This window comes from Tachypleus tridentatus, chromosome 3 (assembly GCF_004210375.1).
Source record: "Tachypleus tridentatus isolate NWPU-2018 chromosome 3, ASM421037v1, whole genome shotgun sequence".
Taxonomy (NCBI): domain Eukaryota; kingdom Metazoa; phylum Arthropoda; class Merostomata; order Xiphosura; family Limulidae; genus Tachypleus; species Tachypleus tridentatus.
Genome location: NC_134827.1, coordinates 22,745,929 through 22,772,395, shown reverse-complemented (window position 1 = coordinate 22,772,395; position 26,467 = coordinate 22,745,929). Strand labels below are relative to the sequence as shown.

Here is a 26,467-nt window from a genome sequence, read left to right as displayed (position 1 = left end):
AGCTTTGCGTGAAATTCCAAACAAACCAAGCCACAAGAGTGTACATAAGAACTGATATTACGACAGCAGAAGGTAGAATAGCTCCTCTAATGTTAATTTATGTGTTCGGTAATGTCCTTTGTACCTTTTGATAATGAATATCAGACTTGTTACTTAATTCGTTTTACTGTGAGAGAAGACGCGTTTCATGTTTCAGATTATCGAAATGGGTATATAAATATATATTCATAAAAAAAAAAAAAAAAGCAACCCAGAGTCGTATTACAGAATGCTGAAGGAAAATTTGCTATAACATTACTGTTGTGTTGGTCTTGCCAGTGATAAATCTGTGATTGTAAGTGACCCCTAAAATAAGGATAGTTTCAAATATCGCTAATAAGTTGTAAGTCTGTATACCTAACTCTGCCCCACCGAAAAATAGATGTATGTGTACAGAAGCATTAAGCGCAAGAGACATACAGATTATTTTATGACGACGAATGGTTTGTTTGTTTTGATTTCGCGCAAAGCTACACGAGACTATTTGCGCTAGTTGTTTCTAGTTTAGCAGTGTGTAAGACTAGAGGGAAGGCAATTAGTCACCACCATCAACCGCTAACTGTTGGGCTACTCTTTTACCAACGAATAGTGGGATTGACCGTCACATTATAACGCCCCCATGGTTGGAGGGGGCGAGCATGTTTGGTATGACTGGGATTTGAACCCGCGACCCTTAGATTCCCAGTCGAGCTCCCTAACCACCTGGCCATATCGGGCCTTGACGACGATTGTCTTGCAAAAAAAATTTTCAGTAAATCAGTAAATAAACGTTTTCTATAAATATTAACAATTTTTTTTCATTCAACTCTAGTTAAAACAGTTCCCATGATGCCATTCTAAGTAAGATATACTATGTACCAAATGAAGTTATGAAGAGAAATAACAAGGTGCTACTTATTAGCTCTTTTGTCACTTCCTTCCAATGTTCTGTGTACGTATAATTGTTACAGTTAACATTTATTTACACTGCCTTTTCACGTGAATAATTAACTTTTAAACACAAATAGTTAGCCATTTATCAAGGGATGACTTAGTACAATAGAACGTTGTCTTTCACTGTAATATTCTTATAAACTTTCACAAACTAAATAACAAAAAAATAGAGACATTACTAAGACAAACTTGAAAGAACAGAATAACTGGAAATAGCATACAAATTATAACATGCTAAGGTCATATTCGATAGGGGGGCAGGCAGGCTATTACCAAACAGGAAACGCGTCGCGTGATTCATCTATCACATCTTGACACTTTGGAGCATGTGCACTGAATATTTCCCTTACAGCACGAGCTTAAAATTATCATTTTGTTACTACTGCAGTAACTTGTGTATCATATTAATCACCCAAAATGCAAGTCATAATTTAAACCAAGAGTTAAGCTTTATTTCTTATTTATGTCACTCGAGTAATAGATACGTAAATTCTTTGGATACCGGGCAAGTCTAATTAATATTTGTTTAAATATTCCTAGTTGTGTTTTGCATGATATAGTCAATAGATTTGATATATTAGAAATTCTGTAACATAAAGTATTTCATAGAATACTTGTCTGTTGCAAGTTTTAAGATAAAAGCGCATTCTTTTGCTGGACCGATATGTGCAGGATATCATTTGATGTTTGATAATTATTCAACTCCATTCGTAAAACATTTAAAATGAGAATGCAGTGTGTAACCTCAATACATTATTATATGTGTATCACGTTGTTGTTTAAGACTGGTATTAACATGCACAAACATCCACGGAATTCTCTTTCTGTTAAAATACTTTTATTTGCAAATAAATGTACTCTAACGTAAAAGTCGTGTGTAATTCTACATAATAATATATCTACATCGGGATTTTTAAGCTATGTAGTTAAATTAGTTTTTAACACTGACTGTCAATCGTATATTTGATATGTAGAAAGTTGAATAAAGAATTTGTATTATTAAAATTGATTACTATGTGGCGTTTTGTAAGTGAAAACAGTGACATATTTTATAAACTAAATTTGACTTTTACCCCTTTCGCAAGCGGTAAATATTTTCGAATTATGGCTACATTTTCGTAAACCCATAGATGATAAATATATTTGTTCGTTGCATTAGGCAATAAGTGACGTTCCTCGGCCCGGCATGGCCAGGCGGTTAGGGCGTTCGACTCGTAATATAAGGGTCGCTGTTTCGAATCCTCGTCACATCAAAGACGCTCGCCCATTCAACCATGGAGACGTTATAAATTTCGGGTCAATCCTAATATTCGTCGGTAAAAGAGTATCCCAAGAGCTGGCGGTGGGTAGTGATGACTAGCTGTCTTCCCTCTGGTCTTACACTACTAAATTAAGGACGGTTAGCGCAGATGGCCCTCGTGTAGCTTCAGGCGAAGTTCAAAACAAATAAATGAACAGTTTGTAGAAGACGTCAGTGCGAGTTTCGTTAAATGTTTTATCTGGGGCGGTTCGATTCTCAGTGGTTGACATAGTACGAATGACCCAGTTTATAATCTTCTGCTTAAAGCAAACAAAAATCTTTAATTTTTATAAACCTAGCTTTCGATTCTCCTGGTGGATATCGCAAAAGTGGCCCAATGTGTAACTTTACTTGTAATATAAACACCGTTAAGTTTTAATGTCCAGTCGTTAACTAATATCAAAATAAGAAATACTTACGTAATAACTGTTAAAGCATTTACTGATTCTTAAACTGCGTTTCTTTTCTTACAGTTTGTAAAAATGTGAAAAAAAATTTAATGTGAGATTCGATTCCGTGCGATAAAGATTTCGCTCTGTTTTGGAATTTCGTCGCAAAGCTACACGAAGGCTATCTGCGCTAGCCGTCCATAATTTAGCAGTGCCCACTACCAATTGGGCTTCTCTTTTACGAACAAATAGTGGGATTCATCGCACATTATAACGCCCGCACGGCTGAAAGAGCGAGCATGTTTGGTGCGACGGGGATTCGAACGCCTTAAACCACCTGGCCATGCCGAGCCCTCGATAAAGGTAACATAGTCCATTTTATATCTTTATCGTTCTTAATTGTCAGTTTTTAAATAAGTTGAATGATAATTGTTAATTGACACAAAAATACCAAGGGCAAGGTTTTCTGCTGTGTTTTTAATATATACACCATCTTATTAAATGTGCAGAACGTGCGTGTTAGTGAAAAATTAGTGTTCGTGATTTCAAACATTTCGTTCAGTCTGTGTACAGGCGGACCTTTTTCACCTTGATCTCGACGATGATTGGTTAACTGGAAACTCGTTCTACCATTAACTAAACTAACAATTTGGCTCATCAAAGTTACTAAGAGATTTAAGATTGGTTACTCTGAGTTTGGCTGCTGGACACTCTGGTCAGACAAGTGGACATACACTAATGTAGGGTAGTAGGGTAAAATAGGGTTATTTTTGTATATGGAAAGTCAGCCGTAAGTAATGCTAGTTAACATGGGCGGTTATGATTTAAAAAGCATCGACTCACGATTATATTAATAACCTGTGCGCGAGGGAAGTATGTTTGTAGAAAGTTCGCTAAATCAACCAGCTGGTGCGTGAATGTTTGATGTCAAGTCAGTATTGTTTTTACTTTTTTTTAACTGAAATGTCTTTTCCTTATCAGACAGTTACCATTTAAAAGTTTTTAAGTTCATTCAAACAATTGACTCGCTGATTTATTGAGGTATTTGTATTTTCATATCTTCTTATTTGCTTTATTTTAACGTTTGAAAAATTATCCAAGGCTTTTAATCTGGACAAAGTTTATCATATGAAACCTGTGTGTACAAAAAATTTTCAGGCTGTTTGATACGTAAGTTTCTCAGCTAGGTTATTTTGTTTGTGTTATTGAACAATGTTCTGTGTAGCTAGTCTTGAATATGTTTGAAACTATTATCACGTTCCCTTTATTTTTGCAATGTTAGCGACATTCAGTGTAGTTGAAGACTTTTAAGGGCGTGACTGTCTAGACAACACTAGGATAAAGAACTTTTGTTACCGAACGTTATTGATTAATTTGGAATACGCTGTGTTTACTGTATCAAAACATTCTGTCAGTTTATTTTATATCTAATCTATTTTGATCAGACATACAGATATTGTGTTAAAAGTAAAACTGATTACGCTTTATACATACACATAAAATTATGTATATATAAATCTGTAAATTTTATCTGATATTTTCACGCGCTGGGGAACAAAATTACATCTGTAGCGAAAGTTACATTATGTTTTTGTTTTCTGTTTTGCATGTTTGTAAAATTTCCATAAGTTATATTTAGGAATGGTTCCATTTCGCTGTATCCACGTCATAATTTTGTAACATATTAATTCAGGAACGTTTAATATCTAGGTTATTTTTCGTAACATCAGTTTGATTTTGGAGTTATGGACGAGACTTCTGGAATAAATATTCAATCGCTTTGCAATTAGAATTATATTGTAGCTGATTTTATGAATTTACAAGATGTTTTTAAGTTGTTATTTTGTTATAAAGCTTCAAGGGTGCTTTGATACACACAGTTTTATGAAGATGTATTCTGTAACCATGATCTCTAGCAATAAGTAATGCTAACTTTAGTAATATTTGTATTTAAGTAGTATATTTAGGGATCGTTATTGTGTAATACAGTGTTTGCTGTTAGCCAGCTTCATATATTTATTACAGCGTGTGCTTAAAGTAAGAGTGGTTATATTAGACAAACACAATAGATATTGTGTTTAGTGGTTTCCTGTGTGTTACACTTAACATTACCGTATTGCCATGGATGGTTCACATGTTACTTAATTTCTTATACCATCGTAAACATTATTTGTTGTACTATAAGAAAATTGCTGTTATAAATTCGGTTCAAATGGTAAGGTGTCGAATACAGATGTCGCTACTCTGTAAGTGTAAGGGTTGTTTGATGACACAATGGAAGGAAACAATGTACATTAAGATCACTTTTCAAAACCTTCTTATTTTTTTTACGACAGTACTTCAAATAGTATTTCCTAGGTATTGTATACTATATTGCTTGTTTGTTATTACTTTCGTCAGCAGTATTGATTGTACTCTTTAGTATATCGAATGTCATTACTTTGTATTTCGATTTATTGTTTAACACTATAATTATATTATAAATATCGTTTGACAATGTTAGTTTAATGTATGTGTTTATGACTAAGTTAAATCTTATACGCTGGTCGAATCTAGTCGGATATAATTGGGATTACGGCCAATAATATCATTAATAAGGAAAGGTTCCCACCCATCTGAAGAAGCAACGCATTCTAATCTTTTATTTTAGAGAAAAGAAGAAAACAAACAAAAGATATTTAATTACCTAGACTGATTGTTGGGTTGATTTTTAGTTTTGCTGCAAGTTAATATTAATTATTTTCTTTGACGAGGATTTAATTTTTTTTTACAAATATTTTTTGATAAGCACTTCAGCGTGAATTTCTTCAATTTTCGTTGAAACAGTACGTCAGATTACGTGCTTCGTTCACTTGCCAGACTTTGAGAGAAGTTACAAATGCTTTTCTGGTCCTCCAGTTTTGTTCGCTTATGTATACGCTAACAGTTGAAGTGATAAACGATAAGAAAGAAATCTACAAATTAATTGAAAGAGAATTAATGTTCCATTATAGGAAAAACAAACTCCTAGTTAGTCTTTGACAGATGATTAAAGCTGAGAGAAAGTTGATTATAAATTCCAAAAGCCTTCTGAGCACTGAGTTCGCTAGACGAGAGAGAATCGTTGGGCGACAACGTTGTGGGGGGTAATATCCCTAACCAGTCTTCTAGAAGGTTTAGTGCTTGAAGTGTATATAAAACGTTAAAATGTGTTCGTATGTCCGTTGTTATCAGGACAGTGAGAAATAAGATCTATACATATTCATTTTTATCAAAATCCAATCATTTTATACTGAGTTACAGTGCAAAAATAATCTAAACAATCGGTCCTTCATATTAATAGATAGGTTATTCTTAACGTTCTAATCATTTCAAGTTGGGTCACAGTCCAAATGTATAGTCAAAATCTATTAAGCCGTTTTCGAGAAATCATGCTGACAAACACACGAGTTGAAAGACATAACCTCTCACCTTCGGCGGCAGAATAACAAATGACCATCTTTCTGAACTATTCTGACAATAAATGTATTTCATTAATTGGTATTTTTACGAGAGAATCCCATAAGATCCTCTGTTTTAACACAACGTGCCCTACTATTTGGTTAGTGCTAGCGAAACAAATCTTTCATTAACACTTTGTTTTGAACAAATAATATAACAAAACATGAAATATACAAACTTAATTTTACAAGATGGATTGCTCATTTATTCATACTCCTTATGAAACACCATTACAAGCAACCCCAGATCAAGTTTGATATGCATACTTGACCAGCATTTCAATTCTTCAAACCTAGGACTGCAGATATATGTATCTGTTTATTTACTCTCTTTTTTTTTAATTAGGCGTAATTTGCTGTAAGGCATATGTTTTCTGACAGCTAATATGATTAATAAGACAACCTTTACGTCCATTGGAAAGTGTGCTAAATAATTAAAGGTTATGCTATGTTATGTTCTTTGCACGGACACCAAAACATAGTCATATGTTAACACACCCATTTTACCTCATAAGCAGTAGTGTTTAGTATAATTAACGGGAAAATAATATAAAGTGTGCTTGTATAATGTGAATATTACCGTAGTTTGTTTAAAGATTACATGTTAAAATGACTTTGTAGTGTTTGAGTAAGTATCTTATAAAACACAATTGACCAATTAGACTGAGAATGATAGAAGCTGAGAAATGATATATTTGACGGCACTGTTACAGTGAAGTTTTCTGAAAATAATAATAATGAAGATATTAGAAACACACCCTCACCCACCTGTGAGTCACTAGTAAGTTTATGTACTTTCAACGCAAGAAACCGGAGGTTCGAGCCCCTCCGGTACGTATAGCGCATATTATATAATTTTGCACTAAAACAACTACAATAGACAAATAATTATACATCATTTTCAGTAAAGTTATATCAATATGAACTATGATTTCAGACTACTGATTTGTTTTTACATGTATTACTAAGTTTACAGATATTTCGCACATACTTTGGAAAATACAAAATTAGTTGTTTTTTTACGCATACAAATACTCGATAATTTTTTTCTATGTTCCATTTATTTGTGGATATCAATAACAGATAATTTAACAAAATGGTTTGGGTTTTGAATTTCGCAAAGCTACTCGAGGGCTATCTGCGCTAGCCGTCCCTAATATAGCAGTGTAAGACTAGAAGGAAGACAACTAGTCATGACTACCCACCGACAACTATTGGACTTCTCTTTTACGAACGAATAGTGGGATTGAACGTAACATTATAACGCCCCCAGGGCTGAAAGGGCAAGCATGTTTGGTGCGACTCTTGTGTCTTTGCGCTAAATTCAAAACAAACCAAATTGCACAGAATAATCAACACATGCTTACAAACAAATCCAGTACCAAGTATTAATTGCTATTGATAGGAAGCTGACATTTGTTTCTGTATTGATTAAATGGTCTCGCTTGATTCAGAGTCATTTTTTACATCGGAAACTAAAACTCGAGAAAAGTTATTTTAATACTGTTTGTAGTTTTATAATCATTTTTGTTATCGTGTGTTACTCTGTCGAAAAATAACGTGAAAAACCAAAATATTGTTTTAGTAAAAACAGCCACGAGTAAAACATTTTACTTTTTGTTACTAATTTTGAAGCTTTAATATCAATTCAAAGCACGTATATTTTTATACTATTTTGTACTTAAACTGTGTGTAAGTTGTTCTCTTGGGCTGATAGCAATTTGCGAAGCGTTGTTTACTCCTGAAACGAGTACGTTTACAAATTACAGCTCGGAATGTAATTCGCTGTCCATGTTTTGTTTTTCTAAACAAATTAAACTTGTGATTGTTTCCCTCAAAAAAAAAAAAAAAGACTCGTGTTTGAGAGCTAAGCTTTCAAATATCTCGTGAAATGTTTGCCCATATTTAATGACGTAACTTAAGTAATGATCGTGCGTAGTTATTTTTTTTTGTTAGTTAATTAAAATTCTGAGGGAAATAGTTTCTTACACGTGCAGCAGGACACCCGGAATAACCACAAAAACCTTGTAACCGTCAGAAGAATAAACATATTCATAGTAGACGTGTGGCCTGGCATGGCCTAGCGCGTTAAGGCTAGCGCTTCGTAATCTGAGGGTCGCGGGTTCGCGCCCGAGTCGCGCCAAACATGCTCGCCCTCCCAGCCGTGGGGGCGTTATTATGTACGATCAATCCCACTTTTCGTTGGTAAAAGAGTAGCCCAAGAGTTGGCGGTGGGTAGTGATGACTAGCTGCCTTCCCTCTAGTCTTACACTGCTAAATTAGGGATGGCTAGCACAGATAGCCCTCGAGTAGCTTTGTGCGAAATTCCAAAAAAAACAAACAAACAGTAGACGTGTATTCTTAAAACATGTATTCTCCCCGGCAAAATGTCTCTATTAACCCTTAAACAGCGGGAATTTTTTAGGTTGTAACATTAATTAATGATGACTGCATTTTGAGGGTTAACTGGGTCACACGTTGGTCGTCTAGTAATTAGCATCGCGAAATAAAGAAAAGCAGAATGCTAAAGAATGTAAGTAATTTTATGTCGATTCCGTTGATAAAGTGGTATGCAAGTATTTGAATACATCTGTCGTCCTTATATTACAACTTAATAAATAGACAGTAGAATGTTAAAAAGAATACGATGCCATTGAATCAGTGGAACGAATTTTAGTTTGCTATTTAAACTGTTTCAAAATGAATTTGATCATTCATTTGAATATTTACTCCAACTTCCACTAATCATCTCGCCACTATTGATGACCGTAAACCGCGCATGTAGTTTTACGTAAAAACGTGATAAAATGAAAGATCATCGGCGTAAGAAATATATCGTATTAATAATAGATCTGTTCACTTCTCAAATCCGCAAATTAGTAATTTGTGATGCTAATATCAGTTATTGTATAAATGGGACTAGTCAATAAATTAAAACTTAAGTATGTGTATATCTGTTACATGTATATATATATTAACAGCTACGAAAGCGGTATGGTGTATTACGTGTATAAATTACAGAACTGTTATCATTTAACAACATTCATTTCATTATTGAACCTGTGTAATGGAAGACCTACTGTTAAATTTTATATTTTTCTTAACGTATGTGCGCCACCATAGATTCAACATCCATTTTCTTAGTTTTTAAATATTTCTAATTTGTAAGTAAAATTTACAAATGTTGCAAGAGAAAACTGAAATGTTAGTCATTTTTTACAGTGAAGTTTGGTTTTATTCATTATACAAGTTTTAATTGTCATGTTTTTTTTTTAAATATTTTAATAGCTCCAGTACTTCACGTGGTCATCATGACTTTAATAGTTGCTATGTTAGCGAAAAAGCCGAAATCACAATTCCAGAAGAAAATGTTTTGGGTAACTACAAATCAAAAACAGCAAGAATATATATCTTGGATGGCCCCAGGTTAGAAGATGTTAGGCATATTGTGAACTCAAAAGAAATTGCACGTGATATGACGTCTTTGCAGGCCAGCGTCAAGGTGATTTCTGGAGATAAGCTGAAAGGTAAGAAACAGTGATTTTTAGTTTGCAGTGAATTTCTGTCTTTATTTTGGTTCAAAGCCAACACTTCGCTCGTATTTATTAGAATAAATATACTAATAGAAATTAAAATGTGGTCCCATTTGGAAATTTTAACTCTCAAACATGTGTGTCTTTAATAGACACCATTTACATTTAAGCATTCTCATACATATGTGGACCTTTTAATACAGATGTTTGATCACGATTAAATGGCAGTAGTTTGCATATGGCGTCACCTTCTCACTGGACATCTCTGCGACTATACAGAATGAAAGCCCTGACCTACTTATTACACATCAATTGAACTGTGTTGATTCACATCAAAAGATTCCAACACTAATTTCTCTTGTTCTGCTATTATAAAAAAAACAACAAAAAAAACATTTAAGACACGAAATTTTATCGTTTTGAAAATTGATGTGTAGTGTTGAAACAGGCAAACACAACAACAACAAACAAACAAACAAGCTAATCCTTTTCCAGGTATTGCTTTAGACCCGAAGTAAATATAGTTAAATATTGTCACTGGAACTAATCTCAATAACACGATGGTCTACTACTGCTAAAATAGGAATTTCCCTTAAATTAGTGCACATGGATCTTGTTTAAAATTATAAGTTAACAGAAATGATGTAAGAAGCGTATTCATCTGTCCAGAGCTGTATGAACAGTGTGCACCATGTGACAAATGGCGTCATATTGTGCGAAACATGACTAAGTTTCCATGAAAGTCTGAGCAATTTATTATCGGTTTTACAGCATTTTACAAAGGAAGCTACAAAGTTTGTTTTTCCAAGGGATTCAGTGTAATCTCAGATTAAAGATGTAATTGTAAGTTAAACACCTAGGGAATAAAGATAAATGTCAAGGTGAACTTGTTTACTACCGGACAAATGTCAAGGTGAACTTGTTTATTATCAGATAAATGTGCCAACATCACCACATAACGAAGAAATAAAATCGTTGCACGATTACGATGGAAGTAAGGTATGACTCCTTAAAGATAAATCATCCAGTCAAGTCAATGTGTCAGTTCCTTTTGAAGAAGCAAGAACAAATTGGAATTTCTGCAATGTTATTAGTAGTTATTTTCCATTGAATTCTGTGTTGTTTGGTTGTTCATATGGATCCTCGATTGATGGGCTCTGGAAAGTATGTAAAGAGGAATGAACAACATTGACTTCGGTGTATTGTGTCGAAACCTCTTGCAGGACAAATTTCTATGCAGAGCAATAGTCAGTAACCATGGCCATTACAAAGAATATCATAATTAGGTTTTAATCATCGTCTTACACGATCCCTGCATTGATATGTGGTGTTATAGACATCTGATAAATATCAACTACTTACAACAACACATGAGTATGTATTAGAAGGAAAAAGACAAAAACACAACTGCCAGATATATGTAGGAAACGGAAGATGCACTAGTACGAGAATATAGGTAGGTCTGAGGAAGGGTTGGCGGAGATTGTCTATAATCAAAGAAAGAAAAGTGAGAACCGAGCAGATGCTGGCTTGGCCCGATGACATTGGAAAATGGTTAAGAGATCAGAAGGTTAAGTAAGGAAAGTTGGTGCAGAAAACGAAAAATAGAGGACAATTCAAAAAGCCATAATCGTCAGCCCACAGAATTGAGGATGACATCAGGATTGATTGATATAGTCTAAAACGATTGTAAAAGGTTAGTTTTGTAAAACAGGTTTACCCAAATTTTATCTAAGAATGGCTTCTCGTGAATTTTATAGTATAGAAAATAGTTTTGGAAGTCCTTAACCAAGTCGCCCAATAAAATGCTGAAATGTTGGCTTATGATGAGTTAAAGTGTAAAAAAAATATTGTATATTCTGAATATATAAAAACATCAAATGATGAGCGTTACGTATACATATAAGCATCATTTATACTATTCACCTGTTGCTACATTTGTAACTGTAGAATGAGTGCTTGGGTAATAACTACTAATGTACGTTTCCTTCACTGAACGTTATGAGTGCTAAAGTCCAGTAGATTGTTTTTAGACATTTATTAACAAAGATCTGTCACACTGAAAATTTTTATTAGCAGTCATTATTTTTTACTTTACATAACTTCCTTTGCACAAACTTCAACAAAAAAGTTTCGTATTTTTTGACACCATTTGTGGTTATGCTTTGAGTGGTTGGTTTTGATGAATCGCCATAATACACCCATCGTTATTGTTCGTGCATAGTATTTCAATGTAAAAAAATCGATTTAAAACTTTATTGAAGTTGGCGTCCGAGCTGCATGTATTTATTCCTTTGATTGACAAATATTGGAACACAAGGTTAGGTAGTTGTAACTATACGTCATTGTCAGCAAATCCAAATACCATCTCTGTTACATCGCAGGAAACCTCTATTGAAACAATAATATTACTTGTTTTACTTTATATGTCTCCTGATACAGAAGTATCAATCTGTGACTGATTCTTGGAACATATTCTCTGTTATTTAAAGCCGGATAATCTATAGTTTAACTGGAACGTGCTCTTTACGTCTGTAAGGCTAAAAACCTCAGGAGTTTAAACTGTTTTCTCATGTTGTCACTATGTTATAATACTGTGATATATTTTTCTTAGGTGGTTGAACTGAAAACTTAAAATTTTTAATTTCTCGAAATGGTTTTTTGTTGTTGTTTTTTCCCTTCACAGATCCAAACTTAATCGACTACGCAAATTCAAATAAAATTTATTTCGTGACGGTATAGAGATTTAGTCTTTGCTGCTCAAATCTGAACAAAGAACTTGTAGCATTGATATACAAGTTTGTTTTCAACTCAAATATAAACATACACGCTCAAAAAAGTTAGCCTTAGACGTTTTCTCTGTAATTTGTATAATATTATTGTTTATTTTGCTTTTGTACTTTAAAGTATTCTCTTTAAAGTATTGATCTTTCTTGGACTCTTTTGTATTTAGAAATATCAGTCTAAACTAATATGTATGTAAGTATCGTTTAACTGGTTTTCACTTGATTGAAAATATGGCTTAGGTTCTAAGTATTCTGCTTAATCGAAACATTCCTAGAGTTGTACACATTTACCACGTGAAGTATAACTTCATGTGTTTTAAAGTTCTTTATAAATACTAACATAAAACATTTGATCTCAGCTGCGGAGTCCAAAGGCCTACACGTAATCTACAGAAGTTCCAATGTACCGGTCAAGGTCCTAAGATATTCTCAATAACTTTTATAACTACTCCAGGGGGGAGGATCCGGTCAAGCTCCTAAGATATTCTCAATAACTTTTATAACTACTCCAGGGGGGAGGATGAATACTCAACTCAAACTCCTTTGGCTACTTTCCCATGGTAGTTGATCCTACTAGCGTTTGACTAGGAGTATAAACACAGTTTAAAACATGGCATCCCAGGATCCAGAGGGGGATAGGAGACAAGAATAAAAATTCCTGATGCCAAAGTTAGGTCCGGTGATTCTGATGGTCAACTTCTAGACTTTCACCATTGATGAGTGACTTTTCAAGTACGTAATATCTCTTCTTGATAGGAGGACTACGCCAAATAGATAATGACCACCATCCCTGCATGGCAGTTTTAGTCCTGTTTGCTCCATGTGAATATTCTGTCAAATTTTGACTATTTGCTTTCGTGACATCCCACAGATTGGCAATATGGTTCTGACAAACCGGTGACTGAGAAACATTGCTCCAAACGTGCTTGTGAGTGATAGGATTTGTTATCACAATTGTTAGTTCTAGTTACGAGACTGAATACTTTTGTCAAAATGCTAAAGAACTCTCGTTCACGTTTGTTATCTAATAATGCATACAATTGTTTTTTGTTTTGCATAAGAATGCTATGTAAAGAGAAAAATCCCTATCGGACAAAGTTATTGAAGGATTTTTCATTTCCTGAGGGTCTCCTATATATATGCGTGTGTGTTGATGTGACCTTTGATAATAATTGGGTCTTATGGCTAGACGTCATTTCTTGACAATCTGTGAAAACGTGAAATATTTTTTTAGAGATAAGCAGTATCGTAACTCGACAGCTCTGCTGACCTTTTGAAAGTCTGCCTTAGTAGACTTGTATATGAGCCATAAGTAGCGAAATGGAATGCATCTCTGTAGCAGAACTCTGGATTTTGCAAGCCAGTTTGGATCCTTGTAATAAGACAGTTTTCCCCGCACTTTAGACTATGGGTGTATTGTAAGAATGGTTCTTTACGCAATGGTTCAATATAGGGACAGTAGAAACAGTCTTTGTGTTTTTGCCATAAAAAAGAATGAAAAGGGGACGCAGCGAAATATTTGTCATCTTGAAGATCCAATCCTCTCAGAAAGTTTGTCTATCCCTAAACTTCTATGTTAAAATTATTCTGTTAAAAACAGTAAGTTATCTTTCCTGGCCAACTGCATAGTCAAAATTCCATTTATAAACAACCTACAAAAGTGTTACCCAGTTACAAGAAGTGTTTGATTAGAAGGTTTTTTCTTCTTTACTATTTGCCAATATTAAGAATAAATAAGGTGCTACAAACGACTTCTATTTTTGTGTGTAAGAGTGAGTACATACATACATACATACATACATACATACATGCATGTATGCTGTTGTTTTTACTGGTAACAAAAAGGAAGGAGACCCCTTTAGGACAGCGATAAGTTTATGGACTTAGAAACCTGGAATCTAGGGTTCGATTTCTGGCGGCTAATATAGCAAATATCTCAGTGTGGCTTTGCTCTAAAGTAAACAAACAAGCGAGGAATATATTAATCAACTTCTACATTAGTTTTAAAATGATTTGATAAAGAAGAACAGACTATAATTCTCTTTTCTTCAGTTACTTTTGTTTTGTTAACCTGAAGATGACCTCGGAAGGTCGAAACATTGTTCTCTGCTTATCAATAAAAGTGTTAATACTCATTACAGCCGTTCTGAGACACGAGAAAGATAAATGAATTATGATTCTATTGATGGGCGGTTTATAAAATACACAAACTCATATGAAAGGTTGTAACATTTAGTGTTTTTTTTCTCGTGACCTTCAATAAAATATTTTACACCCTCATCTTGTGAAACATGTTTAGTTTACGTTAATCACGTAGCTTTATTACCTGTATTGTTTGTTTTACCACTTTGCTCATACGTAATAAGGATGCATCGGTCTGAAAAGATTGCGTGTGGTGCCGTTTTTGCCCTAAGTTTGGATACCCTTCAGATGACGTTGAGATAACAATATAGCAGTCGAATGCCTGAACATGGCGACTCGAAATTATCAACTGGGCATAAGAAACCTTCACTAGTGAAAGCGGAGAATTCATATCTGTGTAATCAAAATGTTGCATTGCTGTAGATGTATTTATTTTTTTAGTAGATGGAACGCACGCCAAAGGTTCCTTATCTTAGTGACTTGGTTTTTATTTCGTGCAGAATGTACATAGTATCACGATATTTGCATTTGGTTATTGTTATACCCACAAATGACTTTGCTTAAAGCCAGTTGAGATTTCGCTTTTCCCATCTTATGCATATATTTATATTTGTCCTTTTTATTCTTTTCATGGTGATGACTAGTATGCAGCAAGCGCTTTATGGTTGTTCGCGTTGCATGTTTATCCACGTTTCCTTTTATTATTTAACGTATATTTTGAAGGTAACTTAAGTTTGTCGTGGACACTTAAGTGCATTCGATCTGTTAACAATAAAAGTTTTGTTTTCTCAGTGAGTTTTTTTACATATCTCACTCCCCACTATAACTAAGTTGATTTGGATGCTTCGAACTGGGATGCTTCTTACAGATAGTGTAGACTATCTGTTAACGAAGTCTAAAAGTGAATAAATTGTGTATCGTGTTTTTATTTTCCATTTTTTTGTGATATGTTCGTATTTCAGTGAGTAGCAGTAGTGCGGTAGGAAATATTTTCCTTTATTTTGTGTGCTTGACACTATTCCGTTTTGGTTTTTTTTCCATTTAGTACAGTAACACTAGATTTCATCTGTAAAATACTATCAGATTACTTGCTTATCTGGCTGTCTATATCTTTTTTTACGCATGCGCTTTAAATCTCGCAGTAGATATTTTGGAATAGCAGAAGAAACCTAATATTTTCTTTACGATTGAGCTTTAAAGAATTAGTAATATTTATATCTCCTCGACTTCCATACTAAAACTTGGAAAGGAGAGGGGTAATCGGCATCTTATTGGAGGGTCCCCTAATTATAATTTTAACTGAAATTACATATTAGCTTGTATTTCAAAGAAATTCTAGATATCAAAATTGTCTAGATTTATCCAGGTTTCAGTTGTTCTCATTAGATCAAAATCTTCTGTTCTCACCAGTGCCGATAAATTTGTCAGTTTTGATTATTTTTCTTCTAGCATTACAATAACAACAATCTAGCCTATTATTACAATTACGTTTGTACCTTGTTCCAACATTATGCCTATCTCTATATCTTAGGTTTTCTTCATTTTTGTGGCCCTCCCCATTATCTAATTCTTAACTGAAATTGCTCTTACAGTTGAGTTAGAAGCCCTCTGAAACAAACCGGATCTCACCTTACTGAAAGATAAACTATTTATTCCTAATAACTCCTTTGTCCCACTGAAATGATCCCAAAATTTCAGCCAGCTCTACCTCACATACTAATCTAAGCCTAAAATTCAGCTGTAGTGAATTATTTATAATTTTGTCCCCATAGTTAAATATTGGAAGTATCCCTGATAGAATTAAAATATTATGACCATTTTCTCTAAATGCTTGAATTAATGCCTGTTGTTTAACAAGTTTATTTGACTTACCCTCATTAACCTCTGCATCACTTACTCTGCCTGTTATCTCCTCCACCTACTCTTGTGGATAACATAATCTAATTTTTTTTTTTTTTCCATATTTACCTCACAGGTTATCTTATCCACATGTTGTACTGAAACATCTTCTATAACCATACACTCCATATGTTTTTCATCTCTATCTGTCCCTTTTGCTACCCTTCCTTCTTCAAGTTCATCATCTGCATAAGCTAAGAGCTGAAATCTATTACTTAACAGAACCTTCTCAGTGTAATTAAGACCACTGGTACTAGCCCTTTAGTACTGTTTTTAACTACCTAATAGTCATTATTAACCACTGTATCCTTCTCATGTAAAAGCTTAGTTTCTTCCTTGAATCCTGATACCATTATATCTGTATCCATACCCTTTGCACTATGCAGAACAACCTCCAATTTTTTCCATACAAATTATGTAACTTCAGTACGATTTTTTAAAATTTGCATACCAATCTCGAATTCCTAAATAAAACCTCCCCTTTGCACCTAACAAACTGTGAATGTTTTCTTCAATCTCAACCATTGTAGACTTAGTAATAGATAATCAAAACTAAATACAAATAGCCTATTGACAACACTGTTAAGCCTAACTTTAGAGTTAAGTGTTATGCCAATTTATTACTGCTTTATCTTATTATGGTAAGTTTTTTTTTTTTTAAATGAGAAGTGGCAAAAAGCTAATTTTTATATTATATTTATGTAATATAAATTATTTAGTCTTATTTTATAAGTTAAGAATAATTGAATAAGCTTTAAATTATAGTTAATGTTGCATTATACCTGTATTTCAAACTGTATATTAAATAGTATTAAACTGAAGATGACTGTAACATCAATTCCTGTATTAACCAATGCTTATACCATTAATTATCAGTCAGTACCACAGTCATGATGTACACGATATTTCTAGTTACATTCAACTAAATGGTAACTTAAACAACTTGACCTTTTTATTATTCTGAAGAAGAATAGTCAACTATTCAGAAGCACTGAAGGTTTGGGTCTTTTGTGAAATTTATTGCACCTTTTTTGTGCGATTTTGTTTAACTCTTAATCAGAATTAATTTACTAATGAGTATTGTATTAAATTCTCAACAGTTATCAAGTAGTCATGGAAACGGTAATTTCAACTTTTAAGTTAAATAAGTTATCCTTCTTGCTTAACTATCGCATTGTGAAAACTCTAGATTTCAACCTAATATCCAATAACTTTGTTAACCAATAACTCAGTACTAGTAGCAGAATTTATTTAAAAACTAAAGGAAAAAAAAAAGACTAATAATCTAATAACAGTAGTATTAAGCCTAATGTCATATCTTTATGATTATCTCTGTACCTGTAGTAATAAAACCTAAACGTGTTAAATAAATACCTTTTTTCTATTTTTCTTATTGTTGAACTCAATCAATTTGTCGTTGTAAAAAAAATACTCAAAATAGAAAAGTATCTGAAAGTTACTGAGTCGTGATTAGTCTGTTTGTATTATTTGTAATTTCTGGAAATATTCTACAGAAACGGTTATATATAGCCTTAAGCTTCGGTAGAAATCATTACTGTTACTCTTAATTTAAATATATTTTATCTGACGTTATAAGTAATGTGATTTTATCTTACGTTACAAGTAATGTGAATAGAACACTTTTATTCCACTTGCTATATAATTTAAATATATTTTACCTGACGTTATAAACACTGTGAGTATAACACTTCAATTGTACTTGCTGTGAAACTATTGTTGTGCATGTTGTCGTACAACAAACTCCAAAATAATACAGGGACGACATAAAACTAGGCTCGGCATGGCCAGGTGGTTAAGGCGCTCAACTCGTAATCTTAGGGTCGCGGGTTCGAATCTCCGTCGCACCAATCATGCTTGCCCTTTCAGCCGTGAGGGTGTCACGTGGCGACCATTTCTACTATTCGTTGGTAACAGAGTAGTCCAAGAGTTAGCGGCGGGTAGTGATGACTAGCTGCCTTCTCTCTAGACTTACACTGCTAAATTAGGGACGGCTAACACAGATAGCCCTCGAGTAGCTTTGCCCGAAATTCAAAACTAACCAAACTAATTTTATTTTTTGTTGCAGGGATACTCGTGAAACGCTAATGAAACTAATGTCTCGTAGGTTATCAAATTTTATCGTGACCAAGAGTTTTTGGGTTTTTCGAAATCCCGTGATCGATGTAGTGTCAATCTCCCGAAGTACCATGGTTAAAACTATATACCTCGAAAGTGGCCTCACTAAGTTATTTTAGTGGTTCCAGAGGTTCGTGTTATTGGTCATGTAGCTGCTTCATAATACCATGGGTTTTATAGATGACACCAAAATGTATCGTGAATACCTTTTTGATGTCCCAGAGATTTTTGATTAGTGTCATGTAGGTATCCCAACGTTCAAAGTTTTATAGTGGGAAATGTCTCTTAGATGTTTCAGAATTTTATAATGAGTATCGTTAGATGCTCCAAATAATCATGACAAAGGTTTTGTAGGTGGCCCCTTAGAGTCGTTAACACATACGAAAACTCTGCCGCCAAACTCTTGTGTGTTCTTCAGTGTTCAAGTATCCTCCTGGTAGAACAGCGGTAGGTATAGCGGCTTATAACGATAAAATCTAGGATTCAATTACACTATGTAACAAAATTTTTACTTTTTCTTGTTCCTGGGCGGAAAGTGTTATTTCCCAATTGCTTATGCCTAAACTAGATAGAAAAGACCAATTTTTTCTCTTCAAACTTTGCTTTTGTGACCAGGGAGCGTATAACGAAAACATGATAGGAGACTATATTTGGAGGCTGATACGTGAAAGTAATTTACATTACAAACGCAAATCTTCAAAAACTACTCACTTCTAAACATTTTTGTATAATTTTAGTATAAATACATGTAAATCTTGATTCATATGTTTTTATTCAGACCTTATGTAAATGAAAATGTACAAGTTTGCTCTTTTTACATGGAAAATAGTTTAATTTTTACATTTCATTATCCATGTCACAAAAGCAAAGTTTGAAGGGAATAATGGCCATTTTCTGTATTTTTACAACATAAACAATTAAGAAATAACGCATACTATCCAGGAACAAAACTTATTTTACATAATGTTATCTGCGGTGGACTCAGCAGGTAGCCCAATGGGGTTTTGCTCTAAGGAAAAACATAGTAAGGTATTTTATTGTTCAATATTGTTATTAAATAGGAGGAAATATGTACACCATGTATCTTGGTTATACATAAATTCTAAGATTCTTCAAAGGTAAATTTACTTGGCTATAGAACGTTGTTTTTTAGTTTGTTTTTCGTATTTCAAATGCCATACATAACTTCGGTCTAATAATTACACATTTAACCCAAAGCTTACAGGGTCATCCACAATTCATAGTCGTTTTTTTTATCCTTTATATTTTGAAACCCAATCATACGTTTTATAAAATCAGTATTAACTGTCGTATAACGAAACGGATATTTCTTTCTAAAGTAGTAACAAAGATATGGTCTGTCCTCTTTCTTCTAGTTTGTTCATTCATTGCTGTCTTACCCTAAACACTTCAGTATATCAAGGATAGGCTATAGCAACTTTTTTTTCTTCAGGTTTTACGTTTTTGCTATTTTTTATAATCTCGCATTATAGCTTGAATATGCAATGTACCCTAGGTTTTGGAGGTGATTGGAGAAGTAGGACCCACATTGCTGTGGGGATACACCGTCTATCAGTCTTAACCCCCATTCGCCAGTTCCACATAAAGAAATAAGAGTAGCATGAATATAAATACATATAAATTTAATAAGGTACTGGAAAGAAACATTGATCTTTATCGGCCTTCCTATCATATGTGTGGTGGTTGGAAACTATACTAGTTTGTTTGGGTAGCTGGATTGGACGCTTCATGCTGATATAGTTCGTTTGCTGTGTTGTTAATTAGTGTTTTTTGACCATATTGGGGGCTGGAATGCTAACTTCAAGAAGTAAATTTTCAACTTACTTTCCTCCAAATGGTGGTACCTTATCTCCTTATTTTTATTTCAATTAATTTTTTCTTTGTTTGGAAGAGCAGTCACCTTCTTACAACTGACTGTAGGTAGTGAAGGGTGATTAGATATGGGGCGTTGTGGACTTGAGCACTCATATCTCACTCTCCTAATTTCTATTTCTATATCTACTCTTTTATTTCATATGTGAGACTGGCGAATGGAGGTTAAGATTGATAGACAGTGTATTCCCACCGCAGTGTGGGTCCTAATTCAACAGTCACCTCCAAACCTAGGATACATTTTATAATCACACATTATAACTTGTACCCTGGAATCTTTTCAATTAATGCAGCGTTTTTTGTTTATTTTTGTTTCTGTTTATGTATAAAAGTTTATTATAACTTAAAAAACAAAGATTTTGGAATACAAAATGTAAATCATTTTAAGATTTTCAGTGTCAAAACTGCCCGTTTTCCTCGTTTCGACATTAGAAAAGTTTAGCTGGAAGTAAACTCTTCTAGTTCCAGAAACTTGTAGTGCATAAATCCGTTGTTCTATTTCACACGGTGGACAGGGCGTGGATAGCATTGTGTGGCTCTGCACTAACTATAATATCAAGCTGTTGCTAAAGCTTTAAATAAAGTACTGAATTTGCAGTACTCGACGTCAGTCGTCTTTACGAATGACTAGGAAGTCTCGAGTATGGAAAGACAGTGATCACTTTGTCCACTTGTTTTGTAATTTTAATAAAATACACAGTCTCGAGAACTCTCCTTTAAACAAGATATGAATAGGAACATTGTGAAGCTTTTTTCGGTTAATTTGACTTGAAGGTCAGTACTAGCTGAGGACAAACCTCTTAAATCAGTTATGTTATTGATTTGTTATGAACACAACTTTATCTAAAATGGAGGAATATTAGGTAGTCAGCAGTTCTGGGGATACAAAAGTTTCTTCTCTTGAGTTATACATATATATCATCTCGTACTACTGAATTTTACTTGCTATTGAACCAGCAGTGCTGAGCGCGGCTTACAGTGCTGACAACCGGCTTTCGATACCCTTGGTAGGCACGGCACAGACAGCCCATTGTGTAGCTTTTTGCTAAACTACAAACGAGCAGATCTTTGGGGCCGTGTTACGTTATAAGAGTGGTGGTCAAATCGCTCTGTTCGGTCTGACAATAACGTCTTAAAAAACTGACGGTAGTCGGTGTTGACTAGGTAGGTGTTTTTTGTTTTGTTTTTTTGACTTCCTAGTTGAAAGTTAGGTACAGCCGACTCGAAATCCGTTGTGTAGCTTTGTGCAAAGTCAAACAAATGTCAATTAATAATGTTTTTTTTTTTTTGTTGTTGTTATACCAACAGTACCTGAATCGTAAACGAAGTTTTTGTGATAATAAACTGTTTTATGCAATAGGTTGTGAATGCTGACGAAAATCATCTCGATTTTTATTCTACAGTGTGCGTATTTGGTTTTGTGCAACAGGTTATGAAAAACAAACTGGATTACTATTGACAATCACCTCGATGTTGGACGACCAAGATATTCCCGACTGGCACATTTGATTTACATGATTGATTCTGTACGCGATTTTGTTTACGGTTGTGCTCGGCCATTAAGAGGTGACGCTTTTGGTACACGCATATATTTTATAAAGAAAAACCTCTATATTTGCGTTTCTGGACCCGACAGTCTGTGACAGTTCAAAAGGTTTTATGCATGGACGAACGTGACGATACGGTACGGTGTACGTTGATTTGCCACACAACTTTGTACGTAAAGAACCTGACAGTCTACGAACAAGTCGACATGATAGGTACAACGGTACTAGTACATTCTTATAACAGGAGCACTCGTCTTCTCAGAATCTTGTGTTAAACGTTAGTGAACGAGTGTACGGCTGAAATTTTGGATATTTCGTTAAAACTATGAGATTAAATATGAGCGTTTTCTCCGACATAGAGAATTTACTAGTTAACAGATATTTCCAAGAATGGTGCATGTAATATGCAATTCTAGACACAAAATTTATTGAACACAAAACTACACAGTGGGCTTTTCCTGCACCGTACTCACCACGGAACCTGATCTGTAGCATATTGTTTTACCGCTGAGCCACTTGGGGGTTGGGGGCTTTAGAGGATTAAATGTTACTTTGTTTTTGTACTGTGGTTAGTGTAATGTACAGGGTGGCCCGTAAGTCCCTACACATCTATATATCTTATGTATCCAGTGTATCTGTGTGCTGTCCCTCATTCTCGCTGCATAATATTATGCACAATACGCTCTTCAATTGTAAATGGACTTACATCGGCCATATTTTTCTGAAAAAAAGAAACAAATTTATAATGCATGCGTAATTGAATATAACATAACAACATATGGATGGGTAGGAACTTACGGGCCACCCTGTACGTATTGAAATACGTTTTGTTATCATGAAGCTTTAGTATACAACATACTAAATACATTTACTGCTTTAGCACAGTAATTGTACAAATGTTTATCTATCAGATTCAGCCTTGCTAAATAGTTATATTTTAAAACGTCTTTGTTTGGGTTGTGAAAATAAAAATCTATATGTATATGTTTTTAAAAAAGTAAATTTGTATAAAACATAACTGTAAATCAGGTATAAAATCAATCGAATATGAAAATTAAGATGCTCTCCCAATGTTTGTATTTAGTGGATGGTTGTATTCTCAGATGGTTTTTCTTGACAAATTAATTATCCACGTTTGTAGTTTTTGTACGAGATGAAATTGAAATAACAAGGAAGTTTAGATAGGAGCAAACCTAATTGAACGCCTCGCTTAGACAACGTGCCTGGAGATTCAAGACTGCAATGCCCGACAAGTGGGCGCCCACGGCCAGGTTCGACTGTAACGTCTAGGATCTAGACAGACGCACGACAAGTGGGCGCCCACTGTCAGACCTGGCTCCACTGCATCGGTGTATATAATCACCACGGCTTTCTACAGGAAAGTCAAGTAAAATACGTTTACAAGTTACATTTATAAACATCAGTGAATATTGAGGTTTATTATCCCAAGTAACTATTCACTATGGGAAAAGATGTAGTTGGACGTTATCAGGGAAATCTATTTCGGTCGTCTATTTCGCACATACATGCTTATTTGCTGTACAGCTCACTAGGACATTCGAAAATATTTGAACATTTACTAGACGTGCATGAAACGTATTTAATATAAATTTATCACTATACATTACGGCTTATGATATTCATCGAATTTAAATGGTAATGTTTTGTACTTGTTTTTTTAAAGAGATGATTGTAAGGCATAGTTTTATTTACATTTCAGAATTTCATTCTTTATATCCATACCAAGAGTTTTTATGTGATCGTGTATATATATAGAATGTTACTACAGGTCTTTTCGTTATCCATAAAACGTAAAAAACAACACCCATCGTGCGCCGATCTTCCCATTGGCACTACGCAGGAGGACTTGTTTGACCTGTGACGACTGCATCCCCCTATCCTTCTGTGACTTAATGGTTATATTCTACACTCACAGAAATCATCAATGTCTAGTGTAGAACTGAAGTGAGTAAACCCGGTGTGTTTTTAGAAATTTCCTAACTCACTCAAGTTTTCTGATCCTTAAAGATAGAAATATTGTAATTTAAAAGTTTTGAATTTCGTCTAGTGTGCATTTGAAGCGTCGACGCAAGTTCCTTTTCTTTATTTATCTATCGTGACAACTGAGCTGCGACTGTGGAAAGAATAAAACGGAATCTTTCCGTTGATTGGAACTTGTATAATCAGTTTGGTATGATATCCAGTGGCAAATTTTACGGAACAAACTATGAAAATATTTTTGAAATGTTCTTTTTTTTCATTGCATCTATTTCAACATAATTAAAAAACAACAACTTAGCATTTTTCAACAATGAAAATTTCATTAAAACAGATGTTGGATGTTGCTAGTTGATAACAGTTGAACTTGTGTTAATGTTTCGAAGTGGGTTAACAAAATGTGTCAAGCCCAAGAAATCCATTTTTAAAGACTATTTAGCTCAGAAAAACTAATATACGAATATATATACATATAAATTCAGTAAGATATTGGAAAGAAATATTGACATATATCGGTCTTCCTATCCTATTTTCTTGTAAAAAAAAAAATGTAAAATTGATCAACTGTATAGCATTGCATCTAACTTTTCTGAGTCATATATGGACGTATATATCACTCGCATAGTCATACTGTAGCCAGTATATGTTATTTAAAAAGTCGCTCTACAGTTTAAATTGTTACGATCTCTTCAGGATGTGCGCGAGCTTCTAATTGGAATTATTTTGTTATACTTTCTCGCGGTTACTTGAAAGTGAGCTGAAGACCTTTTTTTAATTTTTGATTTTGTTTTAATTACACGTATTCAATGTTGATAAATTAAAAACAAAATTGAAACCTTGAAGCTATAAAGAGCTAGAAGATACAATCCAATTTGAGTATCTGTTTGATGTGTCGGTTTATGTAGGCCTAACGAAAATGTTTATCCAACTACAGAGGTGACTGTCAGAAATTGCTTTAATATTCAATGAGAACTTGCATTTAACTGATGAATTAGTAAAGTTTACTCGTCATAATTTACACACACGTTTATCGTCTGACGAGATTACTTTTTGTCTTGTAACTAACAATATTACACGTAGATTTGAGGTTGAGTAGCTAGCTACTCCTTTAAATTAAGCTTTGTTAAGTAACTGGAACTAAAATGCACGTATTTTGGTATTATGCTTTAAATTTACAAGTGCGTGTGTGTATTATTAATCTCAGTTTTTCAGTTACCAGTTACTACTACACGGGCGTGGCCTAGTTGTTCCTTTCTCGAAGTATTAAAATCTAGGATACGTTATTCACAAAAATGCACTCCGCACTTTAGTGATATAGGTGGCACCACAAGAGTAACCTTTAGGAAATAACAACAGTTGGAAAGCGTGGAAAAAATAACGAAATAAGAGTAACGGTCACATCTCACTATTGGGTCAAACAAAAGTTGACAGTCGGTCCTGTTGATTATGTTATAATGTGCTTTCCCTCAAATCCATCAGCACAAAATTTGGGACGGCTATTCTCAGATAGCCGTTACTATATCTTTGCGAAATAATTATAAACAAACTTAGAGTTGTTTCGTATAATACAGCCAACCAAGTATGGCTGGATAGTTTGCTTCGAAACCATTGCAAGGCCAAATAGTTCCTTCCAATGTTAGTTTGTGATAGAATTAAAATATGATGATTAAAACAAAACAAGAGGGGAAATAAAAACATTGCGACCTAACGTTAAGTAACTCTGATGCTACTCGTGCCAGATCATTTCAGTGGCCCCTCTGATTCTTCTAAATCTGATAAACAGGGACACCTAGAGGATGTAAACGTTTCGTTATCTCATAATTATAAATTATATGTTGTGTTATTTTTGTGTTTCGAAATGCACTGAGTAAAGAGGCACTTTGTGCAAAGTGCTGACGCATCACATTGTTTATAAATACCGTGCGCCATTTCCAAAAGTCTGTGTAGTTCTTAAACAAATGTTCAGATGTTGGCAAGAGTGCTGTGGTGTGCACTTTAATCCATTTTCAGAAAATGAATAGCATCTCGGAGAAAAAGTGCCGTAAAATTAATGTTCCTGACCTCCACTCCGAGGAAGGTGGGCACGTGAGCAAGACAAACACGTCTTTACTATTTATATTTTGCCTCTTCCGTAAATGTATATTAGAAAAAATAGAAAAGAACATAAATCAAGCAGTCGTAATGGAGTTTGTCTTGTTGAATGATGGTTTTCATACATTCAGTTATTTGAATGTTTTTTTCTGATTATGTTTTACTTTTCATTAACTGATATTTTACACAAGTTGGTGGCCCTAAAAGCAACAAACTTAGAGGTCCTAAATTTAAACGAAAGACCCTGACACAATTGTTGTAGCGATGAGAAACATCTTAAGTACATTTTCCTTGTGCTGTTT

The 26,467-nt window shown here is 34.1% G+C and overlaps 1 protein-coding gene across 13 annotated transcripts in view; it reads left to right on the top strand.

Moving 5' to 3' along the window:
• The window catches only part of LOC143246519 (polycystin-1-like protein 1), a 352,075-nt gene that overhangs the window by 76,694 nt on the left and 248,914 nt on the right, over positions 1–26,467 (top strand). For 11 of the 13 annotated variants that reach the window (XM_076493355.1, XM_076493361.1, XM_076493363.1 and 8 more), the window contains one exon: positions 9,429–9,667. In XM_076493355.1, the coding sequence (XP_076349470.1) occupies positions 9,429–9,667 (239 nt within the window). Of the gene's footprint in view, positions 1–2,877; positions 3,025–3,563; positions 3,593–9,428; positions 9,668–26,467 lie in introns of those variants that run through there. The other 2 variants (XM_076493369.1, XM_076493364.1) reach the window with 2 other exon arrangements.